The 26350-nt window shown below is 48.1% G+C and overlaps 1 protein-coding gene across 5 annotated transcripts in view; it reads left to right on the top strand.

Moving 5' to 3' along the window:
• SLC4A4 (solute carrier family 4 member 4) overlaps positions 1–26350 on the top strand; it is a 138206-nt gene that overhangs the window by 24018 nt on the left and 87838 nt on the right. For 2 of the 5 annotated variants that reach the window (XM_064416258.1, XM_064416260.1), the window contains exons 1-2: positions 395–612; positions 18479–18552. In XM_064416258.1, coding sequence (XP_064272328.1) covers positions 407–612; positions 18479–18552 — 280 coding nt within the window. In that variant the 5' untranslated portion in view covers positions 395–406. Of the gene's footprint in view, positions 1–394; positions 613–18478; positions 18553–26350 lie in introns of those variants that run through there. The other 3 variants (XM_064416261.1, XM_064416262.1, XM_064416263.1) reach the window with 2 other exon arrangements.

Here is a 26350-nt window from a genome sequence, read left to right on the forward strand (position 1 = left end):
GCTTTTGGCCCGCGGGCCATGCGTTTCCAGCGGCACGGAACCTGCCGTGGGAGTGCGACAGGCTGCCCGCGGCACTATCCCGGCCGTGCCACCCAGGGCAAGCATCCCCCCTGCTCGGGGGGATGGCATCTCCCGGCCTGAGGCACACGGCGGTCCCTGCCAGTCCCACTCACCGGGGCGGGGGGTCCGGCGGCCCTGCGCTCCTCTTCCAGCCGCGGAAGCCCGCACCTGCCCCGGCACGGCTCGCAGCTCGGGGCGGGGAAGCGCAGCCCCAGCCCTCAGACTCCTCCTCCGGGCTCCCCGCCCCGGGCCCCGTGACGCCGAGCGGCGGCCGGGGATGGGATGGGACGGGACGGGCCGGGATGGGAGCGGGTGAGGGGACGGCCGAGCTCGCCGGCGGCTTTAAATGCGGGCCCGGGCCGGCGCCGCCAGCACAGCCGCGCCTCTCGCTCGGGCTGCCGCGGGCGCACGTCCGCACGGACACGGACGGGCAGGTGTAGGGCCCCCGGCATGCCCCAGTGAGCCAGCCCGCAGCCCGCCCGCCGCCACGGCTGCCCCGCAGCCCCCGCCCGCCGCCAAGCTGGAGGAGCGCCGCAAGCCCGAGCCCCGGAGGTGAGCGAGCGGGAGCGGGGGTGCGAACGCCGGGCTTCGCTTCTCACTCCTCGCTGTCTTTTTCGGTGCCCAGCTCTGCTGGAGCCAACTTTGAAAACGCTCCGTGGTGTTGGAAAACTTTTTTTACCGTTTCAGTTCATCTTCACTGAGTTGTTAGCAGCCGCTGAATAGGCAGCCTCGTCTTTCCCGGGGTTTCCAGTTATCCACCTAGTCTGTGGTTGTATGGAGTGTTTTATTATCCAAGACCAGCTCTTCGCTGTTTGTTTGCCCTTTCTGTGCTTCCTGTGAAGCGCTGCCATCCATAGCGAGAGCACACGGGGAAACTAGGATTTAACTATCTTTAGGCTTGCTCCTTTTTTCTTTACCACGTTAAGTTACTAACGGATTTTTCTTCTGTTCGGAGCGCATCCCTTTAGCCCTCGCGTTCAGGAGGAGCCCTCGGATGTGCAGGGAGCTCCCACGGCATGATGGAAAAAGGCAGCGGGCTCTGGCAAGAGAGCGGGCTCGGGGTGCGTGGCGGCAGCGCCGCGGAGTCGTTCCTCAAAGCTGCTCCTGTTAGTAAAGCTGGGCGCGTAAGGAGCAAGGTCGGGCCCTGGGGCAGATCCGAGCGGTAGCAGCTCCCTTGGAGAACTGCTCTGTGTACTGTATATAGGTACTTGCTCCTTTTGTGTCAGAGAGGTGAAGTTACTGTGCATCTGAACTTGACTCTGTGCATGTGCTCCCAGCTGCTTAGGGACTTTGTTCTGGTTGTTCCTATAAGGTACATACTTTCTGTTTAAAAAAAACAAAAACAACATAAAAAAAAACAACCAACTAAAAAAAAAAACCCCATTCAAAAACGGAACAAGAAAAGCTTCACTAGTTGGATTTGACAAAATATGCCGAGTTGTATATATTGTGTGTGGGACAGAATATGTTGCTAAGTGCTGGTGTGACAGGCTGCAGGAAAACACCTAGTTCTTATTCCGGTTGAGATCAGTAGGAAATTGTGCAGAGGCCCCCTGACCAAAGCAACCTTCAGGCTCCCAAACCCCAGCAACTACTGAGTGAGAGACTTCATTTTGTTCTCACAATTCCCAGTCCTGTGCCAAGTAATTAAACGGGACTGTTTGCATCTGTACTCGCTCAGAGCATTGTACATAAGCTGATCTGTCCTAGTCCTTTCCTGGACTGCTATTCCAGGCTCAAAGACTTTTTCTGGTGACTCCTGGGTTAGATGATGGAAGAGTTAATTTTGCAAAGCCTGGTTTCAGCTGGTGATTTTAGCTCTCGTCAACTTCACCTGCTGCTGAGGGTCAGTGGGATTGGAAAGGCAAATAATAGTGTAATCTGCAGGGATGCTTCTTTAGCTTCCTAGGAAGGAAACACAGACTGTTAAGTTCCAAAAAAAACCTAGGAGGATTTGCTTGTAATTTACCCTTTGCTTCTGCTGAACAAAAGGTAAGTTAATTTCACTTTATTAAAAGCAGTTGCTAGACTTTAGGGACCTGCATTCCCGATATTTCAATGGGGCTGGCAACTGTAAACCGCTGACCTCGGATGAGTGGGGAGCAAGGTGTGGTGGTGAGGTGAGAAGGAATTACGGGGGTTTTTTTTTCTTTTCTTTTTCCAGCTATGGAGAGGAGAGATGGAGCTTTCATTTGTGTGCACAGGGCATTCCTGGCAAGGTAACACCCTGCACTCATCCGGTCTGCTCCCAGCAAGGTCTGGCAGGATTTTCTGCAGCTCAGAACTGTGCAGGTTTTCCCCTTAAACTTCCATGTTACAATTTTAGATCTTGAAACTTCTCTGCAGCCAGAAAACAGCCTCATGTACTGGTGCTGTCTTGTGGTATCACTTGCAGCAGGTTTTTAAGAGGAGCTTTTAAAATGCAGTGGGTGTAGGGTAAATGCTTCAGTTACCGATGTCTTAAGCTGATAAGAAAAGGTTGAATTTATGCACGAAGTGCAGTTCAAAGAAAAACATCCCCGTGAGAAGGAAAAATCTATAACTCCTTTTGTTTTCAGATCTACTTGCTTATCAGAGAGGGTGGAGGAGCTGATTGTGTCTCTGGCTGAAGGTTTTCTAATGCTGCCACCCTGGACAGCTGTAATTAATAAGCTGTAAGGGGTTTTGGGCAAGGTTGTGAAGGAAAATTGCTGCGTGAGAGGCTAAATCAAAAAACCTGTTCTTATTTTCCTGCCAGTAAGTGTGCAAACAGCTATTTGCAGTCAGAGGTGCTGCCTTGCCAGAAAGATGCAGTCGCGAAGGGAAAGGTGTTGCTTTGAGAAAGGAAATACTGGGGGAAATGTGCTGTTTTGGGAGGTGGGTGTCCAAAAATGGGCCATGTGAGTTCAGCAAGTGATGCTTCTGTGCCATCGTACGTGCCATCTGTTAGTACGAATTTGCTAGCAAACCAACTTCTCTAATTTAATTTTTTGGGTTTTATGGCCATTACGTTGTTATACACATCCGTATCAAAATAGCATAGCTTTTACTGGTCTGCACCCCAGCTCCTCCCCTGGGCTGGGAGAACCAGAGGGCATGGGAGGAGGGTTTGAAGGTGCCTTGTTGCCAGCAGCGTTCCCGGCACTGCGGCGCCGCTGGGTCCCTCGGTGCTGGTGAGATGCCTCCATGGCCCCACTGTGAGAGAGAGCATCCTTGTCACGCTCCAGCAACCCGCCTCACACGTATCTGCTGTGTGCATTAGGTTTAGAATTTGAACTCTTGCTTTGAGCAAATTAAAAGGGTACTGATCACTCCTTGTTCCAAGTCAATTAGCTGCTTCCGGCTTCAAATCCACTTAGAAGGCTCACAAAGGAGGGGGAGCGCTCTTTGAAAACCCAGTAATAGCAGTTTATGGTTAATATTGATAAAGGAATGTGTGTCTGTGTCATTGTTCTGCATCTGGTGGAAGGAAAGCTCCTCTTTTGTGTTCCCTCAAAACATAAGCACTTGGATGGGGAGGCAGTGGTCTTTCTCTTGACTCACACTGTCTGGCTTGAAATGAAAATGCAGCTATAAAATGGTCAAGGTTGCAGTGAATTCCCACAACCACTCAAAGCAAGGCTTCTGCCTCCCTGCCCTTGAACTTTGAGTTGCTCTAGCATCTCGCGTCTCCTGAGTTTGCTCAGGATTGTGCGCAGTTTGTGGCAGGAATGCTTTTTATTGCTGTTGGACAGTGTCAAAGACAATGGCTGCACCCATAATTGGGTGATAAAACAGTGCGTAGCATAAGTAAAAAGCTGCAGAGCTCTTGCTTTTCAATGGCTTAATTACATTAACTGAAGAGATGAAAATGTCTTTGAATTAGTGTCACACAATTACGAGTCTTTCACGTAAGGAGCATATTTGAACTTGCCATAGGGACTGGCAGTGCAGTGAAGCTGCATGGAGATTTATGAGAAATTTGAAAATCAGAGAAAGCTACATCGCAGTTCTTGGCATTCGGTTTGATTTGGAACGGTGGATTTCTGTCCAAATTCAGTAGGCATGTAGGTCCATGCTGTTGGAGTATGGCTGAGCCTTCTGAGCACAGCAGAGGAGGTTGCAAATAGCCCTGGTTTTTCTGGTGAGAAAATTCAGATAAAACCAGAAGAGTTGATTCCATGTCACCAATATCAGAATTCTTTGAGTCTGCGGCATGAGCTTTCAGCTTCTGCATTCCAGAAACGTGTGCTCTTAGGAAAGTTCATTCTGCTGCCAAAGTAGAACAGAGACTGAGGGGTGGATTTAAAATAGATTTATTATTTATATATATAAATATGTATGGAGTGAGAGAATATGGCTGATCTATGTATTTTCTACTCCTAAGGAAATTCTTTTAGTGGAGGAAGAGAATTTTCTCGGTGTTTCAAATCCTAGCGGTATTATATAACTACCTTTTAGGGGAGCAGGATCATACTTCTGTTTTGCTAGCATATAATAAATACTTACTAAATACTGTGTATTAATTCTTGAAATAAGCTTTAATTTTCCTAAGTATTGATCCATACTTCTGGCATCCCAAAGTGAGTTGAAGGACTTGGTGGTGGGAATTGTTCCGTGACTTCTTTTAAGACTGAGGATTACTCAAATCACTTCATTCCGTTATTAATGACGATTATAAAAGCTATTTCATTTTATTGAAATTATAGTTAGTAACATATTATTATTAATAATAAACTTATATATAATCTATAAATAATACAGAGCTGTGGTACCTCTGCTTTTGACCTCTGCGAGGTGACTGCTGCTCATCTGTGAAGTTGCTGATATTTGATGTGCTTGTTCCCCAGGGAAGATTGAATTTTACTTTCTTTTGAAAGTTATTACAGTGAGCTGGTATTATGCAAGAAGTCCTGGTGGGTTTGCATGTCCAACAAATTTTTGCCTTTTTTCACACAGGAGTTGTTCCTGTGGTGTGTTCCATCTTTTTCTGCTGCTTTTTCTGAGCGAAACATGCAAATGCTTTGATTTTGATGACTGTGCAGATGTGTAATCTGATGGCAAAGATGGCAACTGAAGTCTTGTGCGCCAACTGTTCATCTTTACCAAAATTTTTCAGTTTTCTCTATTTTGTACACTAGGTGCAGAAACAGAACTTGGGTCTCTTTTTCAATGGTGTGTGCATCTTGAAGATTATGCTGTTTTCCTCTTAAGTTTTTTTAATAAGTTTTTACTTCATTTTAATCACATCTTGCAGGTTTACTGAGCTCATTTCAACTCTTAACCTTGAACAGAAAGTTGCAAAAGTTAATTGCTTTTATTGTACCGGTGGCTGTATAACACTTCAGACACACTGTCAGCCCTTCGACGTAAGCGTAAAGGTCTTTTCATCAAGGCTGCTAAATATGAGGTTGATAAGAATGAAGCTGGGAAATAGCTGCTCAGTAGCTCAATGAAAAGTGGCATTTGGGCACATCAAACCTGTCTGTTGCATTGAGGTGTATTTCTTAACACTGGAATTAGACCTGCACATTTTGCTGAGGTCTCAGAGTGAGCAAATGTGGTCATCTTGAAGCGAATGTTACCTAAATTCTTGTTAAATTTGTCTAGTCTGAGCTCACTTCCCTGGCTGACACTTTGAGCATTCAGCAGACACAGAGCACAGCTCAGGTCCAGCAGCCCTGCTCAACAGAGCCACCTGTGTGTTCTTCTGGGCAGGAACAATCATCCCCAGGGGAAAATAGATGGGGCTTTGTTCTCTTGTGTCCCCAGCAAAGCTCCGTTCCAGAGCCTCGATGGCACAGCAAGCCAGCGTGTGGTGCCGTGGGAGTGTTCCACATCCATTGTTTGACATCTCATGATCTCTTAGGTGAGCAGTGATAGGTTTGAGCACTATTGTCCCAGTAGCAGCGTCAGTGTGGCATTTCATGGGAGCAGTAGTGCTGATGATGGAGTGCAGTAACACCTCTGTCAGTGCAGCGAGAAAGGTTGGAAATGTGGAGCTGTTGCCTTAGTCCCACAAAATACTTCAGTACAGGTGACTTCTGGCCTTGTGGCTATTCAGCTCATTGGCCTTTAAGGCCATGCTGAAGTGCTGTGCTGGGGTGAGTCCTGCATGAGTAGTTCCACTGGCATGAACGGAAGAAATGTGCACTGAGATAGGACAGCGTGCGGGGAGAATTCATCAAGTGGGGCCAGAGGGGTGCAGGGACAAAGTCTGGATTGCAGCCATGAGCTGCTTGCAGGGTGGGGTTGGAAATCAGTGAAAGACCAGTGCAAAGTCTTGAGTGCATCTTTGATAGGCACTTGGAGGGTGGTGTTAGAGAAGCTGTAGAATATTGATTTAGAACAGAGTTGGAATGAACTTAGTGCCACCATTTGTCCACCTGCCTAGCTTGTCTTTTCAGTCCCAGTTCATTTGTCGGATGACATCAGTGAATTTTTGGAAAAGATACCTTGAATGGATATTGAAATGCTCTCCATTTCAGAGTGCATTTGTATCTCTGTCGTGTTATTGGTACATCACTGGAATGTGCATGGAAAGGAGATTATTGTTGCCCAAGAGCAAGAACTGCTTCTACTGGAACGTGATAGGATGCAGTGATTCCCTATAACTCTTTAAGTGCTTCTGACTTGGGATAAAACTTTTAATCAGTGGTGAATTTCTGTACCAAAGCTGGGCTTTAGAGGCAAAGGCAGGCTGTCTCCCATGACATACAGCTCCCGTGTCATACAAAACTTGGAGAAGGCCTTCTGTCCCCACTGGGCTTTCCCGTGCCTGTGGAAGAGGTTTTGCACTGAGGTGGGTGTGCGGTTCCAGCCGCGGCACTGTGCAGGGTTCTGGCTTGTACGAGGCACCTCGCTGGTCTTTGGGTCTGCTGGGCTTTGTGTTGCCACCTCGGCAGCGCTCTGAGGTTGAGCTTGAGAGCCTGCTAGCATGGAAGGAATGTGAGCAAGCCTGGGCTTGAGCGTGGGCTTAGGCCCGTGCTTCGTGGGCAAGGCAAGCCCAGGCGCCCTTGCTCGGCTGCTGTGGGCACGGAGCTCCAGCCAGGATGCTCTGAGGGCTCAGCTCCATGGCTTGCTCCTGTTTGCAGTAGGACTTGAAGGAGCAGGCATGTAGCTGCTGTCCTTGTACTGTGATTTAACTTGGGACAGACACTCTGGACCTGTGAACAAAAGAGTGAAACGGCAGGAATTGCTGCAGAAGGAAGACCTCCGTATTTCCAAAGTTTTGCTTGGATCACGGCTTTCTTCCCTTTGCCAGGAATACAGTGTGTAAATTTTGTTGAAAGGGAATATGCTACAAAACAGCCCTGTGAAAAAAACCCCAACTGTGTGTTCCAGTGTCAGAATCCTCTCCAGAGACTGAGTAAAGGGAAATTGTGTCTCCAGCTTTTAAAATAATTACTCGAATTAAAGATAAGCTAAAAGAGCCGAGTTCACTGAACATTAGCTATGCAACTTAATTTGTTAAAAAGCATTGAAAAAACAACCTAAGCTCATCATGCTCAAAATGTCTCTCCCAGCAAATAACCTGGATGTCCCCTGAATCTTCAAAAATGTTGGAGTAGAGATTCCTGTGAACTCTAAAAGTTTCTGCAATAACTTTTCTACAAATGGGGCCACACTTCCTGAATGAACCTGTTTCTGCCTTTTCAATTCTAAGTGGTGAGTGGGACACCTTTGGGACATTTTTGCATTAAGTATTCCTGGTCTAGTAATATCTTGGGTTGTCAACAGCTCTGTTTTCCTGAAAAGGCTTGATTCAGTGAAGGTAACTTCAGTGGGTTTTTGTGGAACAGTCAGTTCAGTTCTGGATGTGATCCTTAATTTGTAATTCTCAGAAATATCTATGAAGTCTTGATCTGTGGTGTCAGTCCAACTTTTCTGGCTCTGTTCCCAGACCAGTCATTCCACTTAGCAATAAAAAAATGCAAGATAATGGATGCAGATAACTGGGATTTAATATTACTGTAGCCCATTTCCCGTTTACCTTTAAACAGCCGTGTTGCAATTAGATGTTGGGCATAAAGCCCTTCTTTGTTAACAGGTGTCTCCAAGAAATGTGTGACTGATGACCATGTCTGGGTTCAGCTGTGGTGGCCCTGACAGCTTAAAAAAGAAGTGGAAAAGTTGCTTGTGCTTTTATGAATATCTATTACCAAAGCAAACCATTTCAGGCCTGTTAGGGAAAGTTCTTTTCCTGAGGCTTCTTCTGAAAGAATGGCTGCCTCCAGCGTTTTAGGCAGATGCCTGTGGAAAGGAGGATGAGAGCAGATGGGGGGTGATCAACATGAGCTGTGAGGCACTCCAGCGTGTCCTCATGCGTGGACACTGGTGCTCCGAGGTGTACCTGCTGCAGCGTGGGCCTGGCCAGATGCTTTGAGATGTACCTTCTCCAGCCTGGAGTTGTCCTTTGGGGTGCCGTCACAGGTCACAGCCTGTTGGCTCCAGCTCCCACTGGAGCTGCAGCCTCCCCAGGACAGCAGCACAGCAGCCCTGCGCTGGGCCCCGCCAGCCTGGGCACGTCGTCGTCATTGCTGTTATCAGAGCATTCCCAGGCCCAGCAGAGCAGCCTGATAAGCACCACGGTGAGCACCGAAAGCAAAAGCTGCCCCTGACGACCTCTAGGCACCACAAACGTGCCCATGGCAAGGCTGATTAGTATCCATTGAGCTATGGCAGCTGTAAATTCCACCTAGCACATCCCAATCAAATCTGCCGTTATTGTGAACCCTTTGTGCCCTGTACTGGATGCCAGAAAGGACTGTCCTGGTTTAACCCCAGCCAGCAACCAAGCGCTGCACCACTGCTTGCTCGCTCCCACGGCTGTAACTACAACATTGGCCAATTCCCATTGGTGAATTGTGTGTTTCCAGCATAAATCCAAACCGTAGCCTCATTCTAGATACTGAAAAGAAAATTAGCTGTACCTCAGGCAGAGCAGCACAGAATGTTATATCCGCCGTGGTTCTTGAGGATGCCTTTGAGTTTTTAGTTCCTAAAGCAGAAGTAGTAACTCTTGCTTTATACAGAGTTCTGGAGGAAGAGGAGAGAGAATGTGGGACCTATAAAATATTTTTTATAGCGCTTGCTCATGTGAAAACACTATTACTTGAAACCCTAATGGGTAAAGGGCTGAATTGTACAGGCGCGTGGGAAATCTGAAGAGAACATTTGAGGAGTGCCTGGGAAGTTCATGTTCATGGACCAATGATCTGAGTCAGAAGGAGGCAACTGCCATGCAGCGAGAGGAGCTCATTGCAGTGACAAACTCGTGTAAGTGGCAGTACAGGAGGCTGAGCAGCCTTTCTTTGGTAATGGAAGATGCAAATGATCTTAATTTTTGAGGTTTTCGCTCTCCAGAGAAGGATTTTTGTCATAGTCCATTCCTAGAGCAGATGAAATTTTCCAGACCGTGAAAGAAAAGACTAAAGTCTCATTTTCTCTTCCCTTGCAGAAGTCTGCCTGGTCTTTTGTCCAAGCTCAGTAGTCATTATCCTGGTGGTTAGGTTACTTTGGAGGCCCCAGGGCGTCCTGCAGCAATGCTGCTTATCAGCATTGCTGTGTTCCTACCAGTTTGTCCCACAAGTTGTTCTTCTGGACAGCACTGCTGGGTCACAAGGAAGGAGTTCAGAAGAAGTAGCTGTGAGTACTTTCTGGCAAGAGATGACTTTTCAGCTCTCGGGTTGGTGTTTTCTTCACAGTCTTGTTTTAGGCTGATACGAATAAGTCTGTTTTGAGCTGCCCTTAAATAGATGTCATGTAGAGGACAGTCTTGTTAAAACTTAGGAGTTGCCTGCTCAGCAGTTGGGTTCTGCGCTCTTGGCTGTGGTTGGAGGATACAGTAAACCCAGCTTTAGGGCACTGAGAACCAAATTAAGAGCCTGACTCTCCCATGGAGCAAAATGCCAGTCCAGAAGCAAACACGCTTTGCTGGTGAGGTGGGTTGAACGTTGCTAACTGGATTGCCTTTATGCAGGATCATGCGTTGTCTGCTCATGCTGCTCTGCTTTTATGCTGCATCATGTTCGTCGCGCTGGAGCCGCTGTCCTGGTGAAGGAGCCCGCGTCGCTGCTGACTAACGCCGTGAGAACGCGATCATGTGCCCCCGCCCGCCCCGGGCCAGGCCCTTATTAATGACTAATTGGTGTGCAGGGCTGAGCGTAAAGATCACGGGCTCGGCCTGCTCCTCGCTGGCATCACGCGCCCCAGCTGAGGTGTCAAGTGGGTCAGCACGACGCGCTGCTCTCACGGGCTGCGTGGACCGAGGGGCAAGGGGCACCTGAAGGTGATGCTGTGCTCCGTGACCTGTTCCCTTAGAAGTGTACAAAATCCCCCTTTGCTTTCTCTGCAGGCACTGCCAAGTGCGTGGCTGTGTGGATGAGCTCTCTGTGGGAGAGCCCAGTGGCCATGGCAGTGAGGTTCCTTCAGACTGTGCCATATCCCAGTGGCTGCCAGTACTCTGGAACAGAACTCTGTTTCCTACCAACCTGCCCCTCTGATACCACGTGGAATTTTGAGGAGGGAAGTTTTCCTGCCTGTAGGTATAATATGTAATATCACTGGTTAGTGATAGGCAGGCACCACGCTTATGGTTGTCCCCAACAGCCTGATGACATCCCCCAGAAGGCACGGGAGATGCTTTCCCAGGAGCAGGAGCACGATCTGCGGCTGTGTGGAAGGGAATTGTCACTTGCAGTTGTGTTTCTGTTTAATGATCCTGGTGGGTATCACTTGTGAGGGACCTGTATCCTTCTGGCTGTGTGGCTTGTGCTGGTGTCATCAGTGTTTTCTTGAGCACTCTTGGGAGACAGATTGGCTACCTGGGTCCGTGCTGCTCTGGGCTGTGACGATCTTCTGACTGGAGCTTAAACTGGTGGAAGTGAGGAAATTCTTTTTTTCACTTCACTTCACTCTCAAGTTATTTTATAACTTGTGTTTGCATTTCACTCCCCTCTTTCCTCTTCTGTCAGGAAGCATTTCTTTATCTTCAGTAAGCTTCCATTGGCTTGTGGTTTTGTGGGTTTTTTGGGGTGGTTTTGTGTTTTTTTTGTGTTTGGGTATTTTTTTTTTCTTTGGATTTCGGTTGGGTTTTTTAAAATTTTTTTTCTTCACAGTGAAGGCAGGAAGGGCATTTAGTTTGAAATCTGGCTGTTTGCATTCCTGGCTCTCAGGTCTGCATTAGTTTAGAGTGACTATTATTGAATTAGGATTTGATGCATGCACCAGGACCAATGCCAGTGACCTTCCTCAGCAGAGATTTTGTTCTCATCACCCCTGGGAATGGTAACTATAAACTCTTCTGGATGAGCAGTTGGTTTTCAAGTGAGGATGAGGTCCAAAGCCCACAGTTTCTTTTCCCTTGTCTAACATTTTTGGAGTCCTTTCTTTTGCCCGAGTCTTGTGTGTGTGTTGGCATTTGGTTTGGATGGCTTTGACCTTCTGTTTTAGTTTTACAGCTGTGTGCTCTCTCCACACTCCTTTGGAGGTGAACTCAAGTGGTATCACATCCCTTCTTACTTTGGAGCAACTGCTCCAAGGTGGAAGAATTGCAGTTTTACAGAGACCATCATCTAGTAACCAGGTAAAGTTTGCATAGTTTGGGGAGAAGTGCACTTTGAGGAGTTCCTGCTTGTGTAACACCGTGCCAGTAGTTAAGCAGATTCCCAAAATGATCCATGTTAAAAATATCCTTTATGCTGGATTATGTTTTTGAAACCAGCATATTGTGAATCCACGTATCACTTCAGAATGCCAAGAACTGGATCAGAAATGCTGTGCCTGCACTCTGGGAAGTGCTGAGAGTGCATTAGCTCCCTTGGCTGCCTCAGATATGTCCAAAATGTTTTATACAACCAGACTTTCTGCCTCTGCCAGCCAGAGCTCAGGTCTGGATTGTGCTGGATCAGGTCTTGCCTGTCCTCCTTGCAGCAGGAAGCCAGCACGTGCTCTGTACCCATGTTATCATTAGTGGTCCAGAGATTTATGATGCTTTTAGAGGGGCTTCAGCATCTTGGAGGTGGTTGGTGGGGCAATGTGCAGCTCTAGGAGTTGTGCACTTGACGGTCTGAAGCCTGAGGGAAGGGGAAAGCTTCAGACTGTAGTTACAGAGGTGAAATTAAGCTATGAGCTGGTCTCACACCTTTTGTGTGATATGATGTGATGTGATTGCTATGGAGCGTTTTCCCCACCAAAACAGTCACAGGAGAGGAGAAGTGCAGGAGCTAGCTGCTTGCTGGGAAGCCGGGACTGAGTGTGCTGGGTTGTTTTCCCTGGAGAAAAGCAGCCCTGGGTGAGTGGTGCCAGTGGTGTGCTGCCCCACCCCTCATTGTACACACTGCCTGTTCCTTTACTCAGTGGGAAATAGACTTAAACCCAGCACCGCCCAGCCCAGATAACTCTTTGCTTTTAGACACAGGACCAAGCTGCCCACTCTAACATCCTCATTCATAGTTGGGAATTTGCCTCAGGATCAGGTTTCCCATGCCTTGCTTTTGGAGGTTCCAGGTGAGCAGTATGCAGCAAATGCTGGAAGTTTCCTGCAGTTGCTGTTTCTTTGTCCAGGTTTCTCTGTAGGTGTATCCAGACCTCCTGTACTTTGAAAATTGTGTGCTAAGCTGATGTAAAATACACACTTGAAACGTTACTCTGCTTCTTAGCCCATGGTACCTGCTCCTGTGTGTGACGCAGCACACTTAGTCACAGATTCCTCAAAAAGAGCTCTTAGAGGAGGCTGGAACAAGCAGCAGCTATTGTATAAACCAGCATTGGTTTCAAATAGACACACGGTCAAGTAAGAAGTTGCCTCTCAGGCATAAAACTGTAACAAAAAAATTGCAGGACATGACATTGTCACGGTAATAAATAGCCAAAAATAGATCAGATGCCACAGGCTGGCTTGAAATAATAATTTGTAGGAAAAATCCACTACTGCTTATGGGTTTAAAACCTGATGCCACTCTGCCTCCAGAGTAAGCTTTCTTTGTGATTTCTATTTCATCCCTTCCAGAAAACAAAGCTATGAAAATGTCTGGTTTATGTTATCCTCAAACAGATACATTCATAATATTTGCAGTCCAGAATCACTTCTTCCTGTGGATGCATCTCATTTGATTCCATCCTCCAAAGCTCCTGCCAAAGCTCAAGCTTGAATCCCTTACAGGGTGTCTCTGTAGCTTTCCTGGCTGTAGCTCCATTAAATACAGCAGATGGATGTGGGATGTGTCAGGAGCAGGTCCTCGGCAGCAGAGGCTCACCCTGTCCTGGAGAGGGCCTTGCACTGGGATCCTGCAGTTCTCAAATGAAGCTGGAGTGCAAGGCAGCCTTCTTCTTGCAGAGTCCCCAGCTGAAGAGGCAGCTGACTTTATCAGTTTTTATAGTCATGTCATTTTATGGTAAGTCATGTAATGACAATGAGGCAAAGGCTTCAACTGTTACACCTGCCCAGGCATCCAGTGGCAGTGTTCCCTTTATATTTCCTTGTGTTGTGATAGTGTTACTTTATTGTTTGTGCAGAAGAAAGCTGTAACTTCATTCACTCCTAATTGCTTTTCCTGGTAGTTGCTTCATTTTTGGAACACATCCAGCTTCAAGAGTTCTTCTGAAGTTGTCGGAGATCAAAATTGAAATCCAGTTGATGGAACTTATTTTGCCATCATGAATTCAAATGGTTTTTATCTTGGTTTCAGGAAGGTGCTCTCACTGACTTCACCTGTGAGTTGAGATAAAACATTTAGAGTTCCTGACGTTCCAGTCTGTAAGAGTTTTGAAAACAAGATTTAGTCAAGAACTGAGACTCCTATTTAAATCCTGTCACGGGTCTTAATTTCAATCCCTGAGAACACCTCCGTAGAGGGAAACATTTTACCTCATGAGGTGACTTGATTGGCAATTTATTTGGTTTATAAATATTACAGCGCAAGTTCTTTGTGTGCGAAGCAGAGGGTTCTGTCCTGCTTTGCTCCGGGTGAGTACAGCCTTTTGCTGAGAAAGCTTGTAAATAAATGCTGCTTTAGAGCTGACAGGGGAAAATGCATCCAGGATAAATTTGGCAACATGTTCCAAAAGTGCATCAACCAGGCTGTGCTGAGTATAGTCAGAAGATCTTCTTTTGTGTGTGATAGAGCCCATATGCAAGTATGTGAGAAAACCAGAGCACATCAGGGCCCTAAAAAGGAATTGGTCACATTAGCTCTGTTTATTCACGCATTTGTGTATGGGCTGTGGGAGCATCAGCTGGGACCAAGTCTCCTTCCTGGTTTCCTGTTTACTTGTTCACTACAATGGCAGTGTCTGAATGCTTCACAGGTTGCAGAGAGAAGGGATAGTGTTATCTCTGTCTTCCCCCAGCCCTGTGACAGAAGCAGCCTGTTTGGCTTGCTGACTCATTGCAGGCATCGAACCTGGGTGGCTTGGTGAGGGCACTGGGTGTCGCTGGCAGGGAAGCCTTTGGTGGCTCTTCTCACTGCTCAGGTCCAGGTCCCCTCTCTGGGAGCCTTCAGGTCTGGCTGATCCATCTGTAGTTGAAGGCTGGATGGTGCTGGTTGTCACAAGTAGTGCTGGTTACACCTGTGGGGAGCCGTGTGGGGTTGCGGATGTTTCCTACCTGAACAGGTCTCTCCTTTTGTATTTGGGGGTATGTGGCAGTGTCGCATGGGGTGCCGTGTGTGGCGGCTGGGCAGGCGGCCCTGGGCCGGGAGCCCTGCTGCTGCTGCTGCTTCTGTGTGAGCGGCGCTGCTCCCTCCGCCCTCAGCCCTTGACCCGCTGCGCGCCGCGGCTCGCTGGGCTGCTCCTCAGTGGGACTTTCTCACGGCTCCGTGTTACGCCGCTCCAGTTACGGAACTGGCTCCGTTTCTTTTTCCTTGTGCAGTTCAGAGTTTGCTGGGGTTTCTTCCTGGTTGCAAAAGCCGTTGGAAATGGGCAGAATCGTAAAAGCTTATCAGTGAGCAGGAACTCTCCCCTCTGGCTCCCCAGCTCTGTTAGGCATTTATTCACTCCGCCGACTTGTGACTCCGCGCAACATCTCGTGTTGCCACATCAGTCCTTTTTATTTACACCAAACAGCACTTTCCCTCTCTCCTGCCCTCGCTGTTCCAAGTTTGGCAGCTCTGGAGCCGAGCAGCCGGGCGGTGGCAGCACTCCATCTCCCGGGGGAGCTGGCGGCCGGCCGGCACCCGGAGCTGCGCTGGGATCGCTCACTCCGAGCGTACCTGCGGTGCTTTGCCTGGAGGATGCGCTGCGAGTGTTTGCTGCTGCAGCCAGCGACCCGCAGGAAGAATTCGTGTTGTGATGAGCAGAACAGATGCTGGCAGATGAGCGCAGCCATTAGCAAGTCCGGGATCCCTGCTAGTACTAAATTGGTCTTGTTCTTCCCGAGTAGCTGGGCAGAATATTCCTGTGAACTGTATCTGCCGGTGCTTTGCAGGCAGAGCAGAGTTGCTGCTGGCCGTGTGTGACTCTTGTTCAAATCCTATTGACACATAACATCATTTCTAAAAATGTTTGGCACTGATCTAATCGTAGGCCCAGAGAGGCCAGTTACTCAAGCAGTTCATGTTTTTTTCACTGGAGCATATTCTGTCAGACCCTGAAAATAGAAGCCCGGTATTTTTTAATTATTTTTTTAAGGTTTGTTTCCACAATGTTGCAGCAGCAGTCATGAGGATGTGGATCTAGACAAGAAATGCCTGAAAACCCCTTTACCTTCCAACAAGGAGTTGGTAAACCGGCTTAACTGAAGGCACATTTCTCTTCAGAGGCCTAAAATTTTTTCCATGCTTTCTTCTCTCCAGTCCATGTGTGTCTTCCATGGGATAGTGGCCTTGCTGCAGTGCTTCACCAACAGGAATCTTCCCTGAAGACTCAAGGGAAGATTTTCTTGTTGTTCTAGATCACTATTTTTTTTCTTCTTAATTTCTGCAGCTCCCATTTCGTGGTATTTGAAAAATTCCAGGAGGCTGAAATAATTTCCCCATGCAAATTGGTAAAGGATGTTTTCTTGCTAGATTTTGGCCCACAGAAATCCTGTGATAATCTGAGAAGGGCAGAAAAGACCAAGTCAAGGGAGGTGGTGCTTGGAGTCTAATCACTAAACTCCTGTGGATTAGAGCCGGGGCGCTGTGCCAAGGCTATCCAAGCTCTATTCCTGGCCCTTTAAACCCCCCAGCTCCTTCAGATACATGTTTCAGGGAAAGCATCAGCCTTGCTGGTCAGTTTTCCAGCCCTCTGGAGCTAAAAAAGCATGGCTGTTAAATGTGATAAACCCATTTCAGGCTGGCATGGTGATGTTCCTGGGAAGGTGGGGGCCATTCCCACTGCTGTGGATGCTCAGCACTGGCAGAGTGATGCTTGGGAGGATGCTCTGCTGTCATGGGGAGGATGAGCAGACATTCACCCAGGGAGATGGCAGCTGGTGAATTCTCAGCGTTGTATCCCTTGCAGGCAGTGGAAATTGCTCCCATCCTTTGCCTTTCTCTGCTTTGCCATGCTGCTGCTTCTCAGTTGCTCCATGCCTCGGCTGATGCTGCCTAGGCTGGAGGAGCTGGCCTTGGCACACAGTGTTAGGCAGAGCTGGGGGACACACAGGTGTGTTACACACCTTCAGGGAAGGGAGCTGAATGCCAGTGTAAGGACAGACTTTACAGGGGAATAAAGCTCCTGTAGTTTGTGTTTGGTCTGGAAATCCAGTCCCATCTGTTCCAGATGTTTCCAGTTGAGCTTATAGCAAGGAGCTACTGTGCTGCTTTATAGGAAAAAATAATTAAAAAAATATGGGGTTGTGCCTTTACAATCACTGCAAACAGGCAAGAGTATCCATGGGATATGTTTCCTTCTGTTGCCTTAGAAAAGACGCATAAATAGCCTTAAATAATTTAATGGAGAGCTGGAGCTTTCAGGGGAGGCTGGTGTGTGCCTGAGTGCTGGCTTGGTGTGCTGTGCTGGCAAGGAGCACGTCCCAGCCCTTTGCACCCGGCAGCAGCTGCTTGGGGAATGGCACCTTTCCTAGCTCAGGGAAATTTCTGCTTCAAATCCTCAGGCTCCTGGAGTTCAGGCAGAAGCAGCCTGTGTGAAGGAGGAGCTGGCTAAAGCTGTGGAGGACAACTTGTCAGAGGTGGGAGAGTGGCTACTGAGGTACTGCTTTTGTGAAATGGGACTTGGTACTTCCTTTTGTGGTCGAGTCTTATTTTTTATCTTCTAGTTAGGTAGCCAGGCATTGGCATGCAAGGTAGACACCCTAAGGCATTCTGGACTCTTGGTATTCATCTGTTCAGTGTTTCCTGAATTTGAATATTCCATTAAGATAATCTGCAGGTGTTTGCTGCTACTGCTCTCAGAGGATCTTGAATGGAAGCAATATGGATGGGAAGAAGTTTTGAAGGCCTTGTCTCACTCTGAACTGAGTTTGTCCCTATTCCCCTGAGGAATATAAGGAAAATAGGTTGTTTTATGCCTGATTTTTGGTATGAAAACAAGTGACCAGCTTGGTCTCAGCTGTATTAGGATAGAAAGCTCCCATGGCGACTGCCCAGTAGTGAGCAGCAAATGTGTACTTAGCCTCTAAGGAGATTATTTAACACAGTTCCAATTTTGTTTATTATTATTTTATTATTTTTGTATTTGCTTGTCAAGAGTGGATTTGCAGATGTAGCCTCGGAACGCAGGCAGGGTCTGATTTTGTGGGGGAACCACAGCAGCAGGAGTCCTGGGCGGCTCTGCAGAAGCACGGCGATGGCAGAAGTGTGGAATTAGGAGTCTCTGCTGTCCGCAGAGGCAGATCAGAGGTGGAGAGAAAAGGGGAGGGGAAGGACAGCAGTCACTAAAACCCTTCCCCAAATGGATGAATGAATGGGTGACACACATAAATGACTGCTGTGATGATCTGACTTACTGTAGCTCGGTCTCGGGATAATCCTCATATGTCAGATTTCTGTAAGGCCAACATGTGACACAAAGCCGGGCTCCCAGCAGACAAGTGTGCTGTGCTGCTCTTAGGGGCTGTGCTCAGAGCCCGTGGCCCTGTGGGGTGTGCCCGCTCCCCTCCCTGCGCCGCTCGCTCGGCTGGGCATCAGAGGCAAACTGCGATCCCACCAGCTCTCACAGACAGCCCCAAGCCTGCCTGCGTGGCTGTGCTTTTTGGAGAAAAGAGGAGGGGGGGGGGAAAGCCAGATACAGGAAACAGGAAAGCCCCCAAAGACTTGTAGCTGGGATTACCTTGTTCACACCTGTCACCACTGATGTCCTCTCAAGGTCAGAATCAGAGCTACGTGAGGCCAGCTTAAAGCAAACGCCATGTGAAAGGAGCTCTATGAAGGAACAGCAGGCACTGGAAGGAGGACTGGAGTGCCCACAGGAACATGAACAACAGCTTGCAAGTTAACCTGCCCAGGACTTGGGCTGGTTCAAACAGCTCACTCCAGGAGAAGTCTGAGCATTCCTTTTTTCTTTTCTATTACTATAGGATGGAGGACGAGGCAGTACTGGATAGAGGGGCTTCCTTCCTTAAACATGTATGTGATGAAGAAGAAGTGGAAGGTAAGAGACCCGGACTGCTGGGGAGGAAGGGTGCCTTTGCTTTGGTGTTTTATGTAGGACGGGCACAGTCAGAGGGCAGTGAACCAGGATGCCTTTGGTTTGCCCAGCACTTGGACCTGAAATTGACTGAGACATGGGTAGGCTTGGTCGGGTGGAAGTGACTTTTTAGAGAAATCCTCTGTTTCAGTTTGGGAGCGAATGTTGTTGCGCGCTGTTGGCACATGCTTCCACCTCCCCCAAAGTCCTGTTTGTTGTGTTTTGCATAATGGCTGGGAAGCACCAGAGCTGTTTGCTTTGCTTTCCTCTGTGAATAGAGTTTTGCAGTGCTTGCCTATCAGCGCTGCAGTGGTGAGCCTGGAAATGTGGAGGCAGGTGGAGAAGCCAAGTGGGAAAACCAGCAGAATGTGTACCAAGTGTCAGGGTGGACTTAAGGCAGGAAGTGAACGTTTGCCTGGGTTATCCTTTGTGCTCAGGGGGTATAAAGAGAAGGGTTTTCCCCTGAAGAACTTTTTAACAGAGAAAACAGTTTGCTCACTTTGTAGGGAAACAGTAGACTCCCTTGGAAGTGTTTCTGTTTTCTCTCTAACTAAAAATGTTGTGAAATCGCAAAGGTAAAAGGAATTTAAAAGCGTTTCCTTCAAGTTTCTTCCTGGAAAGTTATGAAGCTGATAGGAGTGAGTTAATGGCAGCAAATTCTCTTTTTCTTGTTTTCTGAGGATTGGTTGTCTGTGGGCTTGATAAACTAGTGGGGGAGAAGAAGGAGAGAAGGATAGGGTAGAACTTTACCTAGAAGGGAGAGGATTTCACCTTGCAGAACTATCCTTCCCCTCCTGACTTCAGGATATAATTTTATTCTAACTTCTTTATTTGCAAACAAATGCCTGTGGCTTTTCGACTGAAAATGTGTTGAAAGGTGTAGAGTTACAGCCATGTCATTGTCACCAGTAATGGACAGGAAAGGATCCAGCAGTAGGAGAGGAAATAGTCTCCAAAAAAAGGAGTTAGAACACTTCCAGCAAACCGAGCCAGTCCTTTCCACCAAAAAGCCTGTGTTTTCTTCCTGTCTGGAATGAAGTAATCTGTGCTCAGCCACTATAAATCATCGTATTGGGTTTAATGAGGCTGTTTGCTGTCTGCAGGGTCAGGTTTGTATTAGCCTTTTGCTTGTGGAATAATTGGCACTTTGGCACAGCAGAAACATTTAAGAAGGCAGAGAGAGGATATTTTTTTATGTTTTACTGTCTTAAATGTTGCTGTGTGCTGTTTTGTGGTGTAAGGGCCACATTGTGATGCTGCAGGAGTATAGTACAAGTGGTGGTTGGTGATGAGCGCAGGAGGGTCCTTCTGACTGTCTGCAGGGGATGTGGTTACTGCCTGCAGTACTGTTTGTGGCTGTGGTGTGTTGATATCCTTTGTTCTGATGTGGATATCCTCATGGGGTTTAGCTGGGCTAGCAGAGCGGTTGCAGCTCATCTCGCGGGGGGAATGAGGAGCGGAGGTGAAACAAGTGCTTCTAATTGTACTCGACAGGCCTCTGGAGCTGGAGCTGCTGGGCCGAGCCTCCGGAGAGCCCCGGAGCTGTCAGCCAGCTCATTCCCTCGGGGCTGCTGAAGGCAGCGCCGTGATTCCTGCCAGGCTCCTGGGAGCAGCCCAGCTAAATCACCCAGGATCCAAGGCTGAGGCATCTGCCAGGGTCACAGGGCACGTGTGGTGCATGAGTGGGTCGGCCAGGGAGCCGCTGCTCAGCTGCTCTGCTCTGTGCACAGTGGGACAGCCTGGAATTCTTGGCGTGCCTGGCAATCTGGAGCACTGCAGCAGTGCCTGTGAGCATTAAAGGCTTTGGCACTTTGGAGAGATCTTATTTATCTCCATGTTTCCAGCCTCAATCTCTGTGTGTCCTCAGCTACCTCTGTCTCTCCACAGTGATGTGTGTGTGTATCCAGTGTGTGCCCCAGGTGCAGTCATGGGCTGCATGTGTGGGATCAACTGAACTCTCACAGAGTGGTTGTGATTGGAACTGATCTCCAATTCCAGCCCTCTGCCATGGACAGGGACACCTTCCACTCCAAGGCTCCAAGGCCTGTCCAACAGTTCCAGGAATGGGGCAGCCACAGCTTCTCTGGGCACCCTGTGCCAGGGCCTCCCCACCCTCACAGGGAAGAATTTCCTCCCAGTATCTAATCTAACCTAACCCTGCCTTCTGTCAGCTTAAGATCCAGTGGAAGTGCTAAGATGTCAGGTTGCAGACCTTTGGCTGGCACTTGGTGCAGATGCTTTTAAGTCCCTGTTAGGTTCCTGCACTTACAGTGGGGTGTTTAAAAGGAGGCGAGTATTTGTCAAGAGAGTTAATTTCACTGAAATTGAGTGGAGAGGAGATTGTTTCTTTTCCTTCTGTGAGGAGAAGGGGAGCTGTAACCTTTATCAGAAGAGATAGGGCAGTAGAACTCAGGGATTCCCTGGCAGCAAGAGTTAGCAGGAGAGAATAGGAAACTGTCCAGCAGATTATTATAATATGCCTTGGAACCAGGCTGCTTTTGCTGTTTTTAAGTTGCTTTGAATTCAAAGAGATGAAGACAAAATTTTGAAGGTGTTGGTTTGAGCATCCCTCTTTGGAGTGTTCTTCAGGAGAAGAGAGGAGCATGGCTCGCTGTGTCAGTGATGCCCACAGGTTATGTCTGTGGGATGGAGATAGCAACTCCAACCACATCACCCACCAATTTGATTATGTAGTGCTGTGGGGGAGAGGGAAGGACTTGGCTTTTTAAGGAGGGGTAAAAAAGGGCATTTCTGGTCAGGAAGGCATTGAGACATTTTCAGGGTGGGACAATTGTCCCTTGTGCCCTTGCTGAGTAAATGTAGTGTTAACAGAAACTGTACGTATGTCCCTTGGGCTTGCTTCCAGGGATTGTTTAGTCCGTCCCTCAGGTGGCACCTCACCCTGGTCCTACACTGGAATGTGTTGCTGTGATATCAGCTGTTGACATTTGGAAATTACTCCACTGCAGCTCCTCCCTGCTGCCTGGATCCACGAGAGGGCTCGGTGGTGGATTCGGTGCATGTTAGTTAGGAGGAGTTGCTTGGCTGGAAGTGCCCAGAAACGTGACCTGGCGAGCCAGGGGGGTTTGCCCGGGTCTAGGGCAGAGCATGAAGGAAAGCAAGTACAAGTTGGCTTTCCTGGGGGAAATCAGGGAGAGGCACTGCCCTGAGCTGTGTGAGAGGACCCTTCCCATTCATTTAGAGCACTGCACGTTCCTTTCCTTGAAGGTAACGCTGGGCTGCTGTAATGCCCCTGTGAGGAGTGCTGGTATGTGTGACATAAACAGATTACTTAATAACCGATTTTGCAAGAGGGGAAAAGTAAAGCTCCACCTTATCCTGAGAGATAAGGTATTCTTGGCTCTCTATGTGGAACTTCCCCCGGGCTCACTGCCACCTTGACTCTGTGGTGGGGTGGAGGATGCTGGATTTGAAGTCTGATGACTCCACTGCAAAGCCTGAGGAGTGCCCCAGCTCCATGTTTTAGGGAATGGGGAGCAGCATACCTGTCCTGCCTTCCAAATGATGGGCAAGCTAAGGGTTTTCTATAGCACCTCTCAGTCCTGCTGTGGGAGTGAATTCAGGAGAATATGCTGTTAGGGGAAACTTTTCCTGGGTCCAGTTGTCGTTTTGGCATTTACTCTGCAGAGTGCTCTGCAGACAGGCTAACCCAGGGATTTTGTAACAATGTTCCATAACTACTTGTTCCATTTTAGCACTTTCCTCCTCCTTGCTTTCTATTCTGGATCCGGTTGTGTCATTGCACTTTGCTGGTAGAAAGCTGTGTGATGCCATAAGCCCAAGGTTAGTCCTTGATGGTTGGATCAGTGAGGGGAGAGGTTAAAAGGGGAGAGCTAACTGTGAACATCTTTACCTGTATTAACAGCAGGCTGGTGGTGGGAGAAATGAGCTGTATTTGCCCATATACTTGGATTTCTTTTTCTCCTCTCACCCCTGCCCTCTGTTTTTGATCCGTGACTGTAAGCAGACCCTCCTCCATTTTCAGAAGTAACCAGATGCCCTGTTTCATATCCACATCTTTATTGCTTCTGAAATAAATGTGATTAAAAAATTAATCAGGTAAAATCTGATCACAGAATGTGCTCATTTATGTTCTTCGGTGCCTTTAATTTATATGTAGAAGCAAGCCAGGCTGTGTTTTGGTTCAGTAAAACTGAACTGGGCTTTACTCCTGCAAAAGCCAAACTCAGAGGACTGAGGCAGTGCCTTTGTGCTTTCTTTCCAAACAGCAGCTGGCACAACTTCCCTGTGAGGGTGCTGAGACCCTGGCACAGGTTACCCAGAGAAGCTGTGGCTGCCCCTGGATCCCTGGGAGTGTCCAAGGCCACCTTGGACAGGGCCTGGAGCAACCTGGGCTAGTGGAAGTGTCCATGCCCATGGCAGGGGCTGGAACTTTAAGGAGCTTTAAGGTCCCTTCAACCCTGACCATTCTGTGATTCTGTGAACTTGGGAATGGCAGGTGGAATTTGGAACCCAGTGCTGCCCCACACAGCTAAGTAAAAACAAGACAGGTAGTTAGATCTTCCCAGCTTTGAAACACCCTGATGAAAGATTTCAGGTCTCCAGATTCTTTCCTTTCCAGCTTTAATTTCCCATGGCACTTTTCAGGAGAGTGCTTACCCTTGGCATTGTCCAGCAGGTCATTGCATGGACTCTTGTTCTGGTCAGTGCTGCTGTCCTTGCTCTGCTGTCAGCAATCAGCATTGGCTCTGAGGGTGCTGGCTGGGCTGAGGAGGTTTCTGGTGCTTGCCTACTCCATGCTCAGTGAGAAAGGCTGCAGTCTGAGTTCAGAGGCTGATAACTGACTTTACATAAGGCAGCAATAAGCTGGCTGTGCAGGCAGAAGTGGAGAAAACGTTCTAAGAGCAGCTGAGTCAATAGCTGGCATGGTCTGCCCCTGGTGAAGGAACGGTGGTGGTTGCATTGCAGTGGGGAGAAGTTTTGTGCCAGCATGTGCTGGGCACGAGGTGAAGGAATGTGTTTCCATACCATTCTGACAGTGACTAGTTTTTTCCCAGCTCCAGTCAGTTTAGAATCACAGGATCATTGAAGTTGGAACAGAGCTTTAAGATCATCAAATCCAACTGATTGGAAACTATCATCAGTTCTCTGACCGAACTAGTTTTGTTAGGGCCCATGCCAGCTAGAAAGGTGGCCCTCATATGGCACGTTGCAGCCTTGGATGGGAGCAGCTGCTCTCATTTCAGTCAGGATTCAAGTCTAGGCTTGTTTGACTGTCTGCTCCCATCTTCCTCTACCCAACTGCTCTTTTTTAAGCTATGATAACACTGGATTTAACAGTTCAGCATGGAGATTGAAAATCAGATACAGCCTTTGCTCACTTGTCAGATGTGAGTCCCAGATGTGATTGTGAGCCTTCCTGGATTTTTCCAGGACACTTAAAATGAAAGGTAACCCAGGTCATGTTGCCTGAGCTGTGGCTGGGTAACATAGGTGTGTTGTTCCCTCTCCTACCTGTGATTCTCATACCAGAACTGCCAAAGCTGGGCTTAACCTGGAAACTGGTGCTAGGGCTGTAGCTGGCTGGTTTGAGCATCCTCCCAGCCTTCCTGGAGCCCTGTCCCCTCCTTTCCTTCTGGTGATGTTCCTACTCTGGTAGCAGAACACCAGAGTGAAATAGAGGCTGAGAAAGGGCACTGGGGAAGTGTTGGGGAGCCTGTGTGTGGGCACCTCTGTGTGAGCACTGTTCTGTTTGCAACATGGCCTTCTGACACTTGTTTCAGTAAAACTGCAGCCTTGGAATCAAGGCTTGCTTGCAGAGGGCTGGTTTGAGGCTTTTCCCAGAGAATGGAGACAGCTTGGGATGCCTCAGTCATCATACCGCAGCTCTTACTTCTCTTGGAGCAGGGTTGAAATCCTGCCTGCACCTGTGAGCCTGAGAGTGTCAAGTACAGCTTGGTGCTCAATTCATGCGGTCTTGGTAATTAATGAGATGGAAATAGGGAAAGATTTTCAGCCAAGATCAGTTCTCTTGAGTGGTCATTTGGAGCATTTTGGAAGGGGACATAATTTTAAAGGATGCCAGAAAATCCAAAGGTAGTGTGCTTCCCAAGAGCTAAATCCAACAGTCCAGCACAGATCCCCTTCTCTGCCCTGTTCCTCAGAGCCCTCTGTTCTTCAAGTCTTCTTCAACTCTTCTTTCCATTGAAGCCAAGCAGTTCTGGCCAGATTAGATCAGATCACAGCAGGACAGGTTTGGTGGCTTTTATAACCTCTCACAGCTCCAAAGAAGAGAGAAGGAAAAGCAGCTTACAGGGCTGTGGGTAAGAGTCTCGCAGTGGCTTACATAAAGCTCAGGGAGAATACCTCCACCACATGTTCATTGTTCTGTCTGAACAATGCCTACCCCTTTGTTCACTGCCACCCCCCTGACTTTGTTCCATCTACACAAGCAGGCTTTCTAGGATCCTCAGGAAGAAAGTTGAAGATTTTTTTAAATTTTTTTTTTTTCCTATTTAGATATTTTTTACTTGAATTTATGTGAGCTCTGTCTTTTAGAGCCATCCTGTAGCTCAGATCTAACTCACCTGTTACACATGCTTTGCTGGAGTAGCCTCTGACTCTTGTTAGGAATCTGGCTGGTCCAGTCTGGGTCATGGATCATCCGTTTGGAACAGAGGAGTTCCAAAGGAGTTCCTGCAAGCTTTAGGCAAATGGCTAGGTAGATTTCCCTTCTGTCTAACTATAGCTTTGTTACATGGGAATGCTTTAGATCCCATGCTGACTTTTTGAAGATATTCAAGTGCTGGCAGCTTGGTGTAATAGAAGAAGAGAAAAAGGTCTCCAATTTCCACACTGCCTTCCCCTGCACAGCTCATTCCCTGCCTCTCGTGGGCTTTTCAGGCAACGACTGCCTGTTGAGAGGTGAAGGGCAGTGATGCAAATATATGACATGATCTTTGCACAAGTTCCCTGGTTGGGTAAGGAGCTGCATGTTCCTTGCTGATGGTGATCCTCACTTGAATCTAAGCCATGAATTTGGGGTTCTTCTATCAGAGCTGGCAGACTGGAAGAGATCTCTAATGTTTCTAATCTTGTTACTTCTCCTTTCATTTTTCTATGGCATAGTAGCTCAGGATTGTCTCTGCTGAAGCCTCTGTTTTATGTTTTGTCCTTTCCTGTCTCTCCCTCATGGCAGGTTCATCTCCTGATGGCATTTATCAGGAGCCATTTATCAGAGGTCTGTGAACCTGCTACTCAGCCTTATGGTTGTTGTTCCCATCGTCTGATGGATTCATGCTGACCCTTTTCCTTGGCAAACTGCCACAGCACAGAAGAATTGGTTAATTGCATACTACTGTTCTTTATAGGAGAAGGATTTGGGTTTGATCTGTCTCCAACTAGTGCATTCAGTTTTGTTCAGATTTCCACAAAGTGCTCGGTGAATCCTTCGGCCTTTTCCCTGACTGTTGGTTTTTTACTTGCATGGAAAGTCGGTCACTTGAATACCAGCATGTTTTGAAAACCCTGTGGGGACTGTTGGGGGGACTGTGCCTGGGCATTCTGTCTAGAGGACTGATTATGGTTTGTCTTTCCCTGGAGACTCAGTGTCTCTGTCCATGTGCATGAATGGGAGCAGCTTGTGGCTCTTGCACAGTGCTAGGGGAGGTCCTTGTGTTCCTTGTTTCTGCCAAGGTGTGAACAGTTCTCCGGCGTGGGGTGTCCTGCTGGCTGTGCATCCCATCCTGGGGGTGCAGAACAGCTTGTGGCCTGGAAGGGG

Source organism: Passer domesticus, chromosome 4, assembly GCF_036417665.1.
Source record: "Passer domesticus isolate bPasDom1 chromosome 4, bPasDom1.hap1, whole genome shotgun sequence".
In the NCBI taxonomy this organism is placed as follows: Eukaryota; Metazoa; Chordata; class Aves; order Passeriformes; family Passeridae; genus Passer; species Passer domesticus.